The 19,095-nt window shown below is 47.4% G+C and overlaps 1 protein-coding gene across 1 annotated transcript; it reads left to right on the top strand.

Annotated features, from left to right (window-relative positions):
- Positions 1-3,224: 3,224 nt before the first annotated feature.
- Positions 3,225-12,518, top strand: irs4b (insulin receptor substrate 4b). The gene is made up of 2 exons (XM_083885862.1): positions 3,225-7,517; positions 12,385-12,518. The coding sequence occupies exons 1-2, from the start codon at positions 3,398-3,400 to the stop codon at positions 12,387-12,389; spliced, it is 4,125 nt and encodes a 1,374-aa protein (XP_083741988.1). The 5' UTR covers positions 3,225-3,397; the 3' UTR covers positions 12,390-12,518.
- Positions 12,519-19,095: the final 6,577 nt, after the last annotated feature.

Genomic DNA, 19,095 nt, shown 5'->3' on the forward strand with positions numbered 1-19,095 from the left:
CTCACTCTGCCACACCAAAGTCCACGGAGAAAATCAGTGACAAAATAAGACGTTTGAACTTTGTGATGGATCAACAACTGCTGTGTCTCTACTTTTGTCACTTTAAAGCTAAGTTTTGCTAACCTCTGCTAGCCTGACGCGTGTTTGCATCCATGTTTTTTATTATTATTATAATAGTGTTTCTGCACAAAATGCACAGGAATGGAAGCATGTAAAGTTCACTGCTGTTTGCAGAGCGTGTAATCTGATTAGGATTATTTTCAAACAGAGAAAAACACATTTGCACCAAAGTGACTGAGTTATATTTATCTTCAGCATCGATAAGCAGCGTTTGCTCTGGTGCTGGTTTACGGTGACACACACACACACACACACACACACACACACACACACACACACACACACACACACACGCACACACACACACAGACAGGTGGCCTCTGTGCCTCTGCCTCAGCGTCAAACTCTGCCAGAGTTGAGGGTCTGATTCCCGCTGAGGCCAGCTGCTCTGCACATGATCCCACACATGATACTGAAGGAGGTGCTGAGGAGTTCCTCTGCTGTCTCTGTAATCACTGCTGCAGCATTTATCATACATTATATATAATATATCTTTAATATATCTGTCATATATCTCAGGTCTGAAGCTGAGTCTCAGAGAGTGGACCCGTGTGAGGTCACCACAGTGACCCGTGTGAGGTCGACTCAGTGACCCGTGTGAGGTCACCTCAGTGACCCTTGTGAGGTCATCACACCTCAGTGACCCGTGTGAGGTCACCTCACCCCATCGACCCGTGTGAGGTCACCTCAGTGACCCGTGTGAGGTCACCTCACCTCAGTGACCCTTGTGAGGTCACCTCACCTCAGTGACCCTTGTGAGGTCACCTCACCTCAGTGACCCGTGTGAGGTCACCAAAGTGACCCGTGTGAGGTCACCACAGTGACCCGTGTGAGGTCACCACAGTGACCCGTGTGAGGTCACCTCAGTGACCCTTGTGAGGTCATCACACCTCAGTGACCCGTGTGAGGTCACCTCACCCCATCGACCCGTGTGAGGTCACCTCAGTGACCCGTGTGAGGTCACCACAGTGACCCGTGTGAGGTCGACTCAGTGACCCGTGTGAGGTCACCTCAGTGACCCTTGTGAGGTCATCACACCTCAGTGACCCGTGTGAGGTCACCTCACCCCATCGACCCGTGTGAGGTCACCTCAGTGACCCGTGTGAGGTCACCTCACCTCAGTGACCCGTGTGAGGTCACCTCACCTCAGTGACCCTTGTGAGGTCACCTCACCTCAGTGACCCTTGTGAGGTCACCTCACCTCAGTGACCCTTGTGAGGTCACCTCACCTCAGTGACCCGTGTGAGGTCACCAAAGTGACCCGTGTGAGGTCACCACAGTGACCCGTGTGAGGTCACCACAGTGACCCGTGTGAGGTCACCTCAGTGACCCTTGTGAGGTCACCTCACCTCAGTGACCCGTGTGAGGTCACCAAAGTGACCCGTGTGAGGTCACCACAGTGACCCGTGTGAGGTCACCACAGTGACCCGTGTGAGGTCACCTCAGTGACCCTTGTGAGGTCATCACACCTCAGTGACCCGTGTGAGGTCACCTCACCCCATCGACCCGTGTGAGGTCACCTCAGTGACCCGTGTGAGGTCACCTCAGTGACCCGTGTGAGGTCACCTCACCTCAGTGACCCTCGCTGACTCCAGACTCACCCAGAGTTCTTCTCACATGAGTCTCAGCTCCTTCACATCACACATTTACTACGACGACACTAATCTGTGAGCACGAGGTGTCAAACACTTATCAGCTCAGGAGTTTCCTGCACCAGGGCCCATGTTCACTATGTTGACCATTATCGGTATATCATTATATTGGCTTCGTATAATTAATGTATTCGTAAAAAAAACACCTGAAGACGTCTTTTAAATCTAATCTGTGACCAAACATTTATGTAAATGAAGAATCAAAGCCTCTGTTATTGTTTGTATTCTGTGTATTTAGGACAGTTTATCGTCATATTTGTTCATTAAAAAACATCAAATATTTAGTTATTTATTGGCCTCAATACGAGTAATAATCTGTAATAATCTGTGTCCACATCACAGTGTTCACATGCAGATCAAATCATATTTTCATCACAATGTTTGTGTGGTGGAGAAATGATTGATATGCTCAGTATTAAAGGCTTATTTATGAAGATTATTCACGATTATTATTTAAGGATTAGGTGTGTGAAATTATTATTCACAAACAATTGGGGAAATGCTTGAATATATATATAAATATATATATGTATATATATGTATGTTTGTATATATATATACAAAGTCGATTTTTGAGATTAAAGTCTGAATTTTTTTTGAGGGCGGACTTTGAAGTCAGAATTCTGTAATTCACCAATCATTTTTTATTGATTCTCTCTTTCTCTGTACATATAAATGGATCTATATATCTCTTTCTATATATATAAATAGATAGATAATCTTCCACAAGTATCTGTATTTCAACAATAACAATAAATAAACAATAAATGGATAAAAAAAAATGATTAACTGCGTAAAAAACAAGTGTTATTTTGGTCACTCAGCTCATATAACCTGGTGTTTTGGTTGAATAATGTGAATAATGACGTGTCAGAGACGCCGTCCGCCTGTAGGGGGCTCTGTGGCCCCTCTGCAGGTCTCAGATCAGTTTCCCTCTCGTAAACACGCGCTGCACAAACCTTAACAACAGACTCCAGACATGTTCCGCGGAGTCACCACCTATTTTTAACCCCGTCACAGGCATTGGTGGCCGCCGATGACGCAACAGCGCTAACACCCGTGCGTCATTGGCCCGAGCGCCTGTCATCACACGTCAGTCACCGTGACGAGCCAATCACAGGCGGCGTGTGCGTCTTTGTGCCTCCTGCTCCGCGTGTGACGCAGACGGTCACGTGTTGTTTGTGCTCTGGCCCGGAGAGCCGTGTGTGTGTATGTGTATGTGTGTGTGTGTACAGGCGGAGCAGAGCGGAGCTAACGCGAGCTAACGAGCTAACCCGAGCTAACCCGGGCACAGACACAGTGAGGCTGACCGGGGCCATGTCGCGCTCCGCGGGCTTCGTATCGTGAAGGAAAAAAGAGCTCGCGCCGGAGTTCCCGCCTCGCCGCTGAACGGATCACGCGGCTCGTTTGTTCTTTTTCTTCTTCTTCTTCTTCGTGGTGGAATAACAAAGCCGGTGTGTGTGTGTGTGTGTGTGCGTGTGTGCGCGAGGACTGTAAATCTGAGCCGTCAACGTTAGCTGGCCTAGCCCCGGACCGGGGAGCTCGTCCCCCCGCAACAGCAATGGGCTCCAGGTCGGCGCGGATTAGCCTGTTGGTGACCGGTGACCTCTGAGTGGAGCTGTGTGATGGCGAATTTCACCAACTACCAGGAGGGGAAGGCAGCCATGTTGATGGTGGAGCCGCAGCAGAGGGACAAACCTGCGGCCGCCAACGGAGACGACGGCTCGGTCGGGGAACCCCCTTCTTCCCCGTTAATTAATATCGGCGGCGGCGGCAGCGGAGGAGGAGGAGGAGGAGGAGGAGGTTCTCGCTTTCATCAACATTTACCGCCCTCCAACCACCACCTCCTCCACCATCACTACCAGCAGCAGCAGCCGCATCTGTCCGGGGAGAACATGGCAGAGTCCCCGGGCAGGAAAGCCTCCTCCTCCAGCCAGGTACACGCCGAGGACCCCGCCGCGTCCCCCGCCTCCAGCAGCCATGTCTACGCGGCGGTTAACGTCGCCAACGCCTCGGACGTTGCGGACGATATTCGCAAATGTGGATACCTGAGGAAGCAGAAACACGGACACAAGCGGTTCTTCGTGCTCCGGGCCGCCAGTCACCTGGGCCCGAGCCGTCTGGAGTACTACGACAGCGAGAAGAAATTCAGGAGCAGCCTGCGCTCCGCTGCCGCTGCTGCGGCCGCCGCGGCCACCGCGAGCGGCGGAGCGGTGGCCCCCTCGCCCCCGAAGAGGGTGATTTACCTGTACCAGTGCTTTACTGTGAACAAAAGAGCGGATTCTAAAAGCAAACACCTCATCGCTCTTTACACCAAGGACGAGTACTTTGCCATCGTGGCTGAGAACGAGCAGGAGCAGGAGGACTGGTACGTGGCCGTCAGCGAGCTGATGAGCGAGGGCAAGAAAGGTCACCTGGATTCAGATGATCTGGACGATGGGTACGGCACTGTCACTCCAGGTACTGTTTTCAAAGAGGTGTGGCAGGTGAACGTGAAACCTAAAGGACTGGGTCAAACCAAAAACCTCACCGGCGTTTATCGCTTATGTTTGTCCACTAAAACCATTCACCTGGTCAAGTTGAACTCTGAGACTCCGTGTGTGAACCTTCAGCTGATGAACATCAGGCGCTGCGGTCACTCCGAGAGCTTCTTCTTCATCGAGGTGGGCCGCTCGTCCTCCATCGGCCCGGGGGAGATCTGGATGCAGGTGGACGACTCCGTGGTGGCTCAGAACATGCACGAGACCATCCTGGAGACCATGAAGGCCCTCAAGGCTTTCGCAGAGTTCAGACCGAGGAGCAAGAGCCAGTCATCGGGCTCCAACCCCATGCCGTTCATCACGACGCGGCGTCACCTGGGGAACCTGCCGCCCAGCCAGACCGGACTACAGCGGCGGTCGAGGACAGAGTCGGTGGTGGGGACGCCGCCTTCGAGTAAGAGCTCTGGGGCGAGCGGCTATCGCTTCCGTACGTCGAGCGAGGGCGAGGGCACGATGAACCGGCCGTTCCGCTCCGCCACAGGAAGTCTGGTTCACCTGGGCTCGGTGCGCGCTCATCACGGTCGCCAGGAAGGCGGCGCCGGCGGCAGCGGAGGAGGCGGCGTCTCCACGGGAAACGCCGGCACAAACACGGGCGGCAGCCGCTACGTCAGAGCCATCCCGGGCTCGTCGTCCACCTATCACGCCCGCTCCGCCTCCCTCCCCGTCTCGCACTTCCCCTCCACCACCAGTCCGGTCAGCGTGTCGTCCAGCAGCGGCCACGGCTCCGTCTCTGACACGCTAACGCGCCCGTCCAGCGCCTCCATCTGCGGCTCGCCGTCCGACGGCGGCTTCAACTCCTCGGACGAGTACGGCTCCAGCCCCGGCGACTTCCGGTACTTCCGCGTGCGGAGCAACACGCCGGACTCTCTGGGCAACACGCCGCCGATCAGAGAGGAGAACTGTCTGAATGACTACATGGCCATGGGCTGGAACCGCGAGGTGTTTGGCGCCAACAGCGCCGCGTCGTCTAACACCAGCGGTGCCGACACGCCGCGAGACGAGAGCTCATCGGCCGCAGAAGACGAGCGCTTCTCTTCGTCGTCGTTACGGCGGAGGACGCACTCCTTCACCAGACCTTCAGGTGGAGCCACTGGTGGTTCTGGCGTCGCAGTTTACCAGAAAATGACCCAGACCAACTTCTCTCTGGACGAGGAGTCGGACGTGGTGTTGCCGTTTGGCGGCGGGCTGCTGCGAGGAGGTCCGTCCTCCTCCTCGTCCTCCCTGCGCTCTGATTACAGCTCCTGCTCTGAACACAGTCAGCAGAGTCGCCCGTCCACGCTGTCGCGGACAGAAGCCAGCGGAGGCAGCAGCGAGCGTCCTCCTCTCGCCTCCACATCTGCTAAGGAAGACGGCGGCTACATGCCCATGCTGTGCGGCGTGGCTGCGTCGCCTCGGGACACGCCCCCTCGGGACACGCCCCCTGACTACATGCCTATGCAACCCAGCTCTTACTCCCACTCCCCTCAGTTCCACAGCCCGGCGTTGGCAGCCCGTGCAGCCCACCCTCAGTCCTCCTCCTCCTCCTCCACTGACTCCCACGGTTACATGATGATGCTGCCCGGGGGCGGGGCCAGTGGCTCCTCCCCTTCCCCTGTGCAGGTGTGCTCCAGTGCAGCAGCAGGAGACAGTATAGCAGAGAGACCCGAGAACGGAGAGTACATGGACATGTCGTACAGTAACAGCGGGAGTCGTCAGCTCTCAAACGAAGGCGGCGGTGGATATTTCACGCCCGGGACCCCCGAGGGCACCCCCAAGTCTTACAGCCCCTACTTCTCGCTCCCTCGCTCCTACAAAGCCCCGCCCACCAGAGAAAGAGACGACAAAGAGTACGGCGAGTACGTTCCGATGAGTTCTCCTGCCAAACCCGTTTACTCATCAGTTGCCACAGCTTCGTTATCAGCCCCAGAGAGGAGGGGCGGCGCAGGGAGTAGCAGCTCCACCCCTTCTCATCCACCGCCGCCGTACGGCGCTCATCACACGACGGCGGCGATGGTCGACCGCCGCGCCTCCAGACCCAACCGCCTCCCTTTAGGGAGGAGGAGTTTCCACGGTCCGCTGCGGTTGAGTGAGTCGTCCGCGGCGTCCGCAGGCGCCGCCGCGCCAGGCTCCGCCTCTGCCGCCTCCTCTGAGGGGGCGGGGCCGTCCAGTCCTGGAGAGTACATCAACATAGAGTTTGGTGAGCACTACCCCCACCAACAGCAGCCCCCCGCCTACCCTTACTCTGCCCAGGATGAAGCTCCTTCTCTGGCCTCCGCTGACCTCCGCCGCTCCCCCCCTCAGCCCCCCGCCCAGCAGGACTACATGAGCGTGGAGGTGGAGTCAGATCATCAGGATAAAAAACAGTCGCCCAGACCCAGCCTCGTGGCCCCGTGGAACCCCCCCAGCTACATCAGACCGCTGGCTAACAACCCCGCCTCCTCCGGAGTCCCCGCCGGAGGTCACTGGAGGTCGATGGGCGACGACTACACGGACATGACCTTTAACCTCAGCAGAGGTGAGAGGACACAAACCAGCCCCACGGCGATGCTGCAGCACCTGTGTGTTATAGAAGGACGTTATGGCCACACCCCCTCCGCCTCACCTTCATCCATGTCCCCGCCCCTCCCTCCGTCAAGTCCAGGACGGACGACGACGCAGCCGCCGGAGCCCAAGGTGGTTCGACCCGACCCCCAGGGCCGGAGGAGACACAGCTCGGAGACCTTCTCCTCCACGTCCTCCTCTAACTCCACTCCCTCAGGAGGAGGAGGAGGAGCCTCGTCCTCCACCGCCCACCCCACTCTGAACCCCACAGCCCCAAACGGGTCATACCTAACCGAGGGTCAGGGGTCACGCTGGGCCAGCTCTGCATCCTTTGACAGTGTGTGGATGTCTGTGGACGGCGTGGGAGATTCCCCGGCTCTGCTCGCCCCATCAGCTGCTCCTGGGACGTCAGCTTCGTCCTCCTCGTCCTCGTCCTCGTCCTCTGGTGCCGGGGCTGCTGGGAGAATGTGCAGGAACATGTCGGTGGGCTACCAGAACGGCCTCAACTACATCGCCCTGGAGCTGAGGGAGGACACCAGCAGCCTGGGAACCAGCAGCAGCAGCAGCAACGGGAGCTCCACGACGGCGGCGGCGGCGGCGGTGGGGGCGGTGCCTCTGCCCGAGAACGGCGCCTACGCCAGTATAGACTTCACCAAATCTGACGGAATCGCCACGAAAACAAAGGGTGAGTTTCTACACACGTGTGTGTCTGTGTGTCAACATTTACACGATGTTGTGAAGCTTTGAATCTAAAAACACTGAAATCATTTCACTAAGATAGAATTCATCGTCTCGTAGTTTGATATAACATCTACAGCTCTGTAACGCTAACAACAACAACAACAACAACAACAACAACAACAACAGTAGTGACATCCATGTTTTAAAGTCATCGTCATAATAATGAGCAGTAAAATCAGCAGCAGCAGAAAAACACTGTCATTCTTTTGTGTTTAAATATGAGGACGAGTGTGAGAGTGTGAGAGTGTCTTCTTCTTCTTCTTCTCCTGCCTCTAAAATAACCCAGAGTTACTGTTCTGCTATTATTAGCCTCGTAGTTTCATCCATTCACACACTAACACACACACAAACACCAGTGACCGAGGCTGTTTGTGATCCTGTTTTTAAAGGTGTCTCTGTCCACTCTGTCCTCACACTGTCCACAGGAACAGGAAGTGGCACGGGTGTGTGTGTCTGTGTGTGTGGGGGAGGGGTGTGTGTCTGTGTCTGTGTCTGTGTCTGTGTGTGTGAATGAACAGAGGTTTATCTGAGGTCAAGTTTGGACGGAATCGTGTCAGAAAAAGGCAGCGTCTTCTCGTCTTTGTAGCTGCTGCGTGTGTGTGTGTGTGTGTGTGTGTGTGTGTGTGTGTGTGCGCGTGTGTGTGTGTGTGTGTGAGCCTGTCTGAGCATGTGCGTCTCTTTTCTTTGTGTCAGCATGTCCTGCAGAGACACAGTGGGTGAACTCCAGTGGGCGTTTGTCTGTTTACACTCTGATCTGTCGTCAGAGCAAAAACAAAAGAAATCAAGTGAAACTGAGATCAGTGTTATTGTGATTTATATCACTGTTTTAATGAGATTAACATTTCTGTCCATATTAGGGCTGCAATTAACCATTTTCAATCAATTTATCTGTTGATTATTGCCCTGATTTGACTTTAATCCGTAAAATCCCTTTCGTAGGATCTTTGTGAATATTTCATCATGTGTTCTGATGTCAGAGCTGTAACTCATGATGATCAGTGTTCGTCAAACGTCCTCAGACGTCTTTGTTTTGCTTTATGGAGCAAAGGAAGAAGAAAATATCCACATTTAAGAAGCTGAAAAATCACATAAACTGATTTGAACTGAGTTTGATGAGGTCGAGTTTTTAGACGCGTTTGAGGAAGAAAAAAAGGATGTTTTCACTCTGTGTGTGTGTGTGTGTGTGACAGAGAGAGAGAGAGCATGAGTCAGGATTCTCCACAAGCAGCGACTGACTCATTTGTTTATCATGTTGTTGAACAGAGATGCAAGGTAGAGTGTGTGTGTGTGTGTGTGTGTGTGTGTGTGTGTGTGTGTGTGTGTGTGTGTGTGTGTGTGTGTGTGCGCACGCTGAGTCATGTCAGGCAGCCTTTGATGTGGCTGTAATTGCAGCGGCGGCGTGTCACGGCACACAGCCGCGCTGAGAGGAAACGCATCATCATCACTCAGGAATGCACTTCCTGTCAGCTGTGGTGGAGAGAGAGAGACACCTGGATCGTCCACCTGAGAGACAGACAGGCAGACAGACAGACACACACACAGACAGACAGAGACAGACAGACAGACAGACAGAGACAGAGACAGACAGACACAGACAGAACCCACACACACAGACAGACAGTAGACGGACAGACAGACAGACAGACAGACAGACAGACACAGACAGACACAGACAGACACACACAGACAGAACCCACACACACAGACAGTAGACGGACACACACACAGACAGATAGACACAGACAGACACACACAGATAGACAGACAGACAGACAGACACACACACAGACAGACAGACAGACAGACAGATGAACAAAGCTGCATGAATCAAATGAATGGAAGTTATTAGCAGACGTTAAATCCTCACATGTGAGTGAAATGAGTTCAGCTTGTTAAATGTTAAATGTTCTGCTTTATTTGCTCCGTAAAAACAAAGACATGGTTTTAGTTTGTGGACAAAAAAACCTCGTCTTTTTCTGAACCAAACAGGTTCTGGATTCACGTTTTTATTGAGAGACGACGATAAAAACTGTCATCTTTAGTTTAGGGTCAGATGTGAGCGTCCTCCTCCTCTTCCTCATCCTCCTCTTCCTCCTCCTCCTCCTCCTCCTGGGTGAGGGCAGAGTGGTGATGATGATGAGGTGGTAAAGGGTGAGGCAGAGTGATCAGGGTCAGAGTGAGCCGGTGTGAGGCTGCTGCCCTTTCCTCTCTCGTTCCCACCTCCACGTCTATATTTACAGCTCTATTTACAGACTGACATGAATTTATGGACCATGTGAGGAACGCTGCTCGTAACAGGAGCCTGTGTGTGTGTGTGTGTGTGTGTGTGTGCGTGTGTGTGTGCGTGTGTGTGCGCATGCACATGTTAGACTTATTAACCATTACACCTGCACACAAAGCACTTCTGCACTTCCTGTGACTCTCATCATCTCAGAATTAGCTCTGGTCAATACATACATATATGTACATATGTGTATATATATAGATGTATATATGTGTATATATATGTATGTATATATGTATGTATATATATGTATATGTATATATATATATGTGTGTGTATATATATATATACACTTGCACGTATGTGTACATATATATATATTATGCAGTCCTACACCTGTGTTATGTTCAGTAATGCAGGTGTTAAACAAATGCTGTTTTTAGTGTGTGTGTGTGTGTATCTGAGGTCAGGTCAGTCAGTCTCGTGTCCTCAGAGCTTTGTTTTGATCAAAGTCCACGTCTGGACTGAAGACAAACCCAGAGACCTCTGTGTGTCTCAGCCTGATAATTAAAGTGATAGTTCATGTTTTTTAAAACTGCTGATGTATGAGACACTGACACAGTGTTGTCTGTGCTGTGAGCGCCCCCTGCTGCTCAGAACCAGCCTGATACACAGAGGGAAAAACAGATTTAAGGCACTCTAACAAAAGACTGAGTTAATAAAATCTATGTCACATGTTCACATCTTTATCTCAGTGTTAAACTGAAGTTTGTAAACCACTCACTCTCCCACACCAAAGTCACTCACTCTCCCACACCAAAGTCACTCACTCTCCCACACCAAAGTCACTCACTCTCTCACACCAAAGTCACTCACTCTGCCACACCAAAGTCCATAGAGTAAACCAGTGATTTTAACATCACAGCACACAGGAGTTCACAGGAGTTGTTGATCCACTGCTGCCTCCATCACTTACTTACAATTAATGATTTTTAAAATATTTAATTTAGACTTAACTCAGTGACACAAAGTGACCAGCAGAGGACCAGCAGCTCCTGTGTCCCTGTGAGCTAAAATCACAGATTTTCTCTATGGGCTTTGGTGTGGGAGAGTGAGTAGTTTTTGTTGTATTGTGTGTATATTGTGTTGTATTATAGTGAGTCTTTATTCAGTCTCCAGGTTGTTTGTTTACTCACAGGAAACAGGAAGTGTTTTCAGTCTAAAGGACTGGTTGATGTGTGTGTGGTGTGTAGTTCTGCTCTCTGGGTTGCCAGGTTGGTCCGTTTGTCTTTGGCCACGATTTGTTTGTTCAGATCATATTTTGTACGGCGGCGCTGCATGTGCACGCTCTGTGGCTCCTCCCACTCCTGTGTGTGTGTGTGTGGTGAACAGACAGCGCAGCAGCATTCCAGCAGCGCCCCCTGTCAAAGCATCTGTATTGTGGCGTGTGCGGCTCATTGTCGGCTCAGACAAAGCTCTCGCTCTCAGTGGAATCACCCAGCTGGACGTCGGCCATCGCTCCGGTCATCTGGGGCCACTGGGCCGCCGCCACCGCCACCGCCACGCCAAAACAGCCAACCTGACAGTCCACTGTGTGTGTGTGTGTGTGTGCTGGCAGAGAGCTGAATCCAAAGGTCACGTCCACTCTCACTTATTTACCAGACAAACAGATTTTGTCCTCCCATTCGCGCTGAGACGTCGTCCATCTGCACCGCTGCTTCTTTAAAAAGCTTACACACACACACACACACAGCAGCTGCACTCTGTTGTTGTTGTTGTTGTGTTAACGACTTTTATTCTCTACTAAACTAAATACAACATCATCCAAGGGTCAGAAATGATGTGTGTGTGTCTGTCTGTCTGTCTCTGTGTGTGTGTGTGTGTGTGTGTGTGTGTGTGTGTTTCTCTCTCACACACTTGCCTTCTCATGAACTTCCTGTTTTGACTGCAGCTCAACATTATTGAGATCAAATCTGTTTGTTGTTGACTTCATTAAAGGTCAATAATCGCACATTAATGACTGTGAGAGTTCAGGTTTAGTTTGATGACCGTGAGCGCCCCCCTCAGACAGGGAGCTGTGGGGGAAAAAATCAATTCACATAGGATTCGATTTTTCCAAAAAAGAAAAAAAAGTTTCTATTTTGAAAAATCACATAAATCAGCAGTTTGTGTTATTTGTGTACAGTTTATTTGTCTCACTTCTGGGAGAAAAAGGCAGTTAAGTTATTTTGTACAGGAAGTAAGTTTTTATTTGTTTTGAATGAATAACTTAATGTTTGTTAATTTATTTTAGTTTATTTAAAAATCACATTATCTTATATAAACTGTTTTGATTTGCTTTAACACACTGCATTGTATCAGTTTTTGAATCAAGAATCGTATGAATTGAAACTCAAAGATTCACATCCTTACTGTCTGCGTCACATGATCACGTCTTTATCTCAGTGTTAGACTGAAGGTTGTAAACCACTCACTCTCCCACACCAAAGTGCAGTGTAACACACATGAAGTGTGACTTTAATCACATGATTATTGTTGTTGTTGTTGTTGTTGTGGTGCTCACTGTCTCTCTGTCTTTGTCTCTCAGACTGAGCGAGGACGTCAGAGGGAGGTTCCCTCCTCCTCCTCCTCCTCCTCCTCCTCCTCCTCCTCCTCGTCTTCATCTCTCTGCTCCTGGCGGCACATGACTCTGCCTGTGACCTCTGACCTCTGACCTCTGACCTTCACCCAGACTGGACTGAGCAGCTTCTTCCTTCTCGACGCAGAAAACAAAAACCACCACAGAAAAGAAACGCTTGCTGTTTTTTTTAAAGTGCGTTTCATCATATATACATTTATGTATATATATTGTCCTTTTTTTATTTTTTATTTTTTATTTTTTAAACCCCCCCCCCCCCCACCGAGAATCAATGCTGCCAGTGAGCGCTGCTTTGCCCTCTAGTGTTCAGTGTCAGTAACTGCAGGGGCAGAACGGTACATGTTTGACAGAAAAGGGAGCTGAATGCTGAGATGCTAAACAAAGGCATTATTATTATTATTATCATTATTAATATTATAATTATTATTATTCTTCTGGTACTGATGTAGAAACGTTTATGTTGCGTTAAATATCATTTTTTCCTCGTAATCCTCCTCTCTTTGGTACCGTACAGTGATTATCGTGAACGCGATCCCGTTTAATTTTGCACCACTTTCACCTGTGTTCGCAAACTTTACGAACAAACCGACGCGAGGACAAACAGCTCGCTGTTAAACAGACGGTACAACGCCAGTGTACGAACCTGACGTCACAGGTTATTTATTCTTTGATGTTTCTTTGATGTTTTCATGTTCTCAGCAGAGCGGGAAAACCACGCGTCTTAATTTTGTCCACGTTTACGTTCAAAGAGAAAAAGTCGTATCTTTACACTACATCCATGTGCTGGTTACCGTGGAAACAGCTCGGCTACCTCTGTCATCATTTTAGCTTTTGTTTCATTGAAAAACCAAACCTAGTTTAAGTTTTTTTTTACACTTGCTAGCTGTTTTTACCCTTCATCGCTAAGCTAACGAGCTACATATACATCCGACTGTGAGACTTAAGTTTAAAGTAAGAATAGTTTGTGTTTTGGAGACGTTTTCCCGCTCTGCTGCTACGGCTCCGATCATTTCATTTATTTTATTTTATTCTAATTATTCTTTTTTTTTTATTGTTTTTATTGTTTTTATTTTCCAACATTTCTGGGTTTGCGTGTCTTTCACAGACGTGAAAAAGGCGGGAAAAATGATCAGATGCTGCTAAATGTCTTCATTCGGTGTTTACTTAGCTTCTGAATGCTAAATACAAAGGAAACAGTGAGCTAGCTTAGCCTAGCTTTGTTTTTTCAGGTCGCTAATATTTCATTTTGTGTTTAATTCAAAAATCTCATTTTTTCCCCCCTTTTTAAAACTTTGTTGCTACATTTTTACTTTGCTAGCTGACGTAGCGCTTAATGCTAGCTGCTCTGAAACGCTAACAATGTAAAAAAAAAAGACATGGAACTAAAAATTACAAGTACAAAACACACGGCGGTTTACGTAACTCAGCTGAAGCAGGCGTTTGGTTTTTTTTGTTTGTTTTTAAAAAAACTGTTATCAGTTACATCGTTACCTCACGGGTCCTAGCACAGTTCAGGTTAGCGTTAGCATTAGCATTAGTTGGGAGAAAGAAAGAAAAAACGTCTTCACCAAAACGACAACAAAAACGCTGTGAAACGTAAAAAGCACAAAGACGTCGACGCTGGTCTGTGAACACATGACTGATGAACACATGAAACACACACACACACACACACCTGTACATCATGAGGACACGTCATGGTCACATGGTGTCTCTCATTACACACGTCATGCAGTCACCGTTTCAGCGACGGGTGATGACGTCCGAGATTCTTCACACACACACACCCTCAAACACACACACACACACACACACACCCTCAAACACACACACAGACACACACTCTTACACACACACAGGCCAGGGTCTTCTTCACTGACTTTCACGTAAAGAGGTTTCCAGTAACGTGAGCTGCAGCCCCAGGTGGACATACTTGACACACACACACACACACACACACACACACACACACACACACACACACACACACACACACACACACACACACACACACACACACACACACACACACACACACACAGTGTTGACCAGCGTCTCCTCTCACACTGAAACAAACTCATCGGCTCATATTTATCGTTTCCTTCGAGCGATCGACCGCACGAGAGAAAAGGCTAACATCGTCCTCACTATTTCACCGCGCCTGTTCAGTATTCATTCATTCATTCATTCATTCATCTGGTGTTTTACTGTTGTTTTCTTAGGGTTTTTGTTTTTAATATTGACCGATGAAGACGAGTCTCACAGCGTAGAGACAAGTGTGGACAATCTCGTCTGCGTTCATGTGTTCACTGAACGTTCACGTGTTCACCGGACGTTCATGTGTTCACCGAACGTTCAGTGAACACATGAACGTTCACGTGTTCACTGAACGCCTCGCTCATGACTTCATGTCCATGTTTCTGAGACGTTAATAAACGCTGCGGTTTCCCACCTTAAAATCCTCTGAGATTACAGTGATAGAAGAATGTTTTTGCTCAGATTAAGACAATCCTAGTGGCCGTTTGTTGAATTTCACCTTGTTTTTTTTTTTTTTTTAATCGCGGTGAATCTTCTTGGTCTCGTCGAGTCGTTGATTCTCAGTGAAAACGTCTTTTAAATTCCTAACAAACAGTTTTTAAACGTTTCACTTAAACACGAGGAATAACCTGCGCTGTTTGAGTGGAGGATTCACTTCCTGCTTTTTGTTCTAACGACGGCGACGACGATAAAATGTACGAGCGGAGATTATTTTTTCGTTTCCTCTTCTCGTGTTTGGTTCTTCGTCGTATTTTGGGATTAAATTTACACAGAATCTGTGTTTTATTTTGGCAACGGTTCGACCTCAAAACTGAGCGTTACTGATTCTGATGTTGATGAATTGTTGTTTTTGTCATTCGACCTGCGCGTACATATATAGAAATATAAATATATAAATATAAACCTATATAATCCCGGCAGAGAAGACGTAGGAACTGCATCGTTATGCAAACCTTTCCTTTTTCCTCTCCATCTGTTGTTTCTTTGATTATCTTTGTTTACAGAGGGGGAAAATAATCATCTGATTCTTCTTTTTTTGTGCTTTTATTTTGGCGAGGTTTTCTCTGCAAACCAATCAAAACAAGTGTAGTATTTTTTTTAAGAGTACAAAGGCATTTTGCAGTTATTTGTATAAAGACGTGAGGTCGCGACCTCGGCCTAATGTTTATTTTTTGTAACTATATTCCACTTTATTTGCTGCTGTGTAGTAACAGGAAACAGGAAACAGTCGGACAACTTGACCACGACGACGACGACGATGATGATGATGATGATGATGATTCGCTGCCTCGCTTTCAGGCGTGGCTCTGATTTTGGCGGCGGAGGAGAGGGGGCGGGGCTAAATCTCGCGACTAAAGCCCCGCCCCCGCGTTCTTATTTTCCACGTTGAATGCTGTTGTTTATTAGCTTTACTCGAGCGAGGTTGCGTCGGCAGAGAGCGCGTGGAGGGGGCGTGTCCTTCGTATGTGCATTATTTTTCAGCGACGTTCGTCTTATACAAAAAAAAGAAGAAAAAAAAGAGAGAAAATGGAAACAAATCTGTAAATAGGAAAAACTCAAGTTGTCGCTTTTTTCATGTTATGATCAGCGCCTCGCGAGTCGCCCCTCCCCCGTTTTTTTGTTTTTCTTTTAGTTCCGCCTTTCTCTGGTTTTCTTGCGGAGGGGAAAGGGGGCGGGGCCTGAGGGCACTCGGAGGCCAGTTGAGCATCGGCATAGTGTTTATATTTATCAAAACTTTTTTGCTTTGGATAGAGCTATTGCAATAAAAATGTGTTCATGTAAACAACCGGCTCTCCTCTGTCTTGATTTTGTGGAGTGTATGATGCTGAGCGCCCCCTGCTGCTCAGATGTGTCACTTTGTCAAACCACTCACTGCTGCGTCCATCACCAAGTTCAAATGTCTGATTTTAGACGGAGATTAGCATAGCAGTTAGCAAATGTTGCTCGATTATCTAACTGGCATAATGCTAGCAAGCTAATTTATCACGTTCACAATGTATGAAAACACGCTAACTGCTTTTTTTTCAGCGTTTTCTTTTTACAGTTGGTGCCTTTACGAGGCGATTACGCTAATGATAGCATTGGGTGAGTACGCTAATGTTTTAATGTAGCATTCTTACTTCACTTTTAAAGACAGGTTTTGAGGACAGCAAGCTAACGGCTAAGTTGGTCTTTAAGAATTCATGAATGCTAGCTTATTTTTCTTCAAACTTAGCAATCACGACTCAGCGATAGCAACAAAACACGACTCTGCTGAAGCTTTAGAATGTGTTTTTAAACGCTGAAATTACATCTATGATATAAACAACACTTTAATGATGCATCATTCATTCATCCATTCATTCATTCATGTAGGTCAGTGGTTTAGTTTTTGACTTTAGGTCAAACTTTGAATCTAAAAACACAATAAAAAAAAGAACAAACATAAAAAGTGCTGTTTTTCCTCGTCAGTCATGTGACATCTTGACCTTTGACCTTTGTCTCTGTCAATAATCCTTTTTGTTTCCTCCTTCTGTTTATTCTGCTCAGGTGATCGAGGCTAAAGGCTAAAGTCCGACTGTCAAAACAATCTGAAGTCCATGTCAGCTCAGAGTGACACACACACACACACAGTGACACAAAGTGACCACACGAGGCAGCAGAGGACCAGCAGCAGCAGCAGGTCCTCTGTGTCTTGCTTAAGGACACTTTGGCAGGACACTGTGGTCCTTTGAGCTCAGGGACAGGTGTGTAATCCATGTGTTTGGTAATGGGATGAACTAAGGTGACACACACACACACACACACACACACACACACACACACACACACACACACACACACACACCTCAGATTATGAGCCTGAGCTTTGGCTTCACTTTCTTTAAGATCAGAGTTTGACCATTTAAATAAAATATAATCTGAGGCAGGAAAATGACTGTGCTGTGAGCGCCCTCTGCTGCTGAACCTCAAACATGTATCTCAGTTTGTGTTGTCATGTTTACTCCAGGTTATTTCTCTTTTTATTCATTCAATGTCATCACTTTACTGCGTCTTTAATATATTAATCTCAAATAATCTGGACATTAAGGTAATTTTTTGGTTCTTTAAAATGTTTCCTCTGATTCACAGTCAACGTGTGTACACTTGTGTTTCCTGTGACTCTGTGCAGTGATGCTGCCACCTGCTGGACTCTGGCTGTAACACACTGTGACTCTGGAGAATCTGTTGTAAGATTCTGAAATGACAAATAATCACAATGTCACTTCTGAGAGAGTGAGTGACTTTGGTGTGGGAGAGTGAGTGGTTTACAAACTTCAGTTTAACACTGAGATAAAGACGTGATCATGTGACGTAGATATCGTAGATTTTATTGTTTCGAGGATAAAAATGACCTGAAATGTGTTTTTATTTTTTTCAGAGACGACACTTTGGACATCAGATTTATTTCAGTCTTAAAAGTTTATAACAACTTCTGGATAATATAACATGAAAAAAATCAATTAATACACAGTTGCTTTAAATCGTAACCCAGTTTGATAAAATTAGAATTCATAAAAGCAGTTTCTAAAAAAAAAAAAAACAATAAAAGAACAATAAAATCACATGCCCCCCCCCCCCCCCACACACACACACACAGCTCTTGTAGACGTACAGTACATCAGGAGAACTTTAACACCTGATTCATCCAGAGTGAACACATGAACCCATTTTAGAGAGAAATTCAAGTGAAAGGTGGATTTTCAAGAATTTGGGGTTGGAAAAGTAAAACTCGTCCCACAAACCTCCGCTGTTTTACACATGTTTACACATGTTTACATGTTTTACACATGTTTACACATGTTTTATAGATGTTTTACAGATGTTTTACAGATGTTTAACAGTAAACCCAGCACCTGGAAATGTTTCCCACAAACAAAAAACTAAAGAGATAATCCGTCACATTCCCTCGATCGTTAAACTCAAAGCTACAAGCAAATCCCACGTTTATTTCTGTTATTATTATTAATATTATTATTAATGTTCGTTCTACAAATCAAGGACAAAAAGGCGAAAGCGTTCGTTAATATCGTACAAGACTGTCGTGTTTGAGGGAACAGGTCTGTGCTCAGTAGTTACGCAGCTTTTATTTTGGCGGTGAAATGCGACGACGACGACGACGTCGATGAAAAAACGCGAACAATCCCCGAAAAAAAGTTTATATACTTTTTAATCCTCTTTTTTTCAAATATATATTTATTATATATAAAATACTGTTTCATTCATAAAAGCCTTACTTTGTACAATATGAGCTGGTGAATGTGAGTGAAGCAGTGAATGAATGAGTGTGTGTGTGTATGTGTGTGTGTGTGTGTGTGTGTGTGTGTGTGTGTGTGTGTGTGTGTGTGTGTGTGTGTGTGTGTGTGTGTGTGTGTATGTGTGTGTGTTTGTGTGTAACCTGGAAATGGTTTAATTAAAAACATTTCAAACAAAAAAAACAGCTGGTACTGACCCCAAAACACAATATACACAATTTTACTTACATAAAAAAATAAAAACATGAAGGAAAGGAGGCGGGGCTAAAGCAGGGAGGAGTTAGTACCACCACAGGTAACATAAGAGCGCGAGAGAGAGAAAAGGGGAGTGGTTAAGGAAAAGCTCGTC

Source organism: Microchirus variegatus (assembly GCF_963457635.1).
Source record: "Microchirus variegatus genome assembly, chromosome: 2".
NCBI lineage: Eukaryota > Metazoa > Chordata > Actinopteri > Pleuronectiformes > Soleidae > Microchirus > Microchirus variegatus.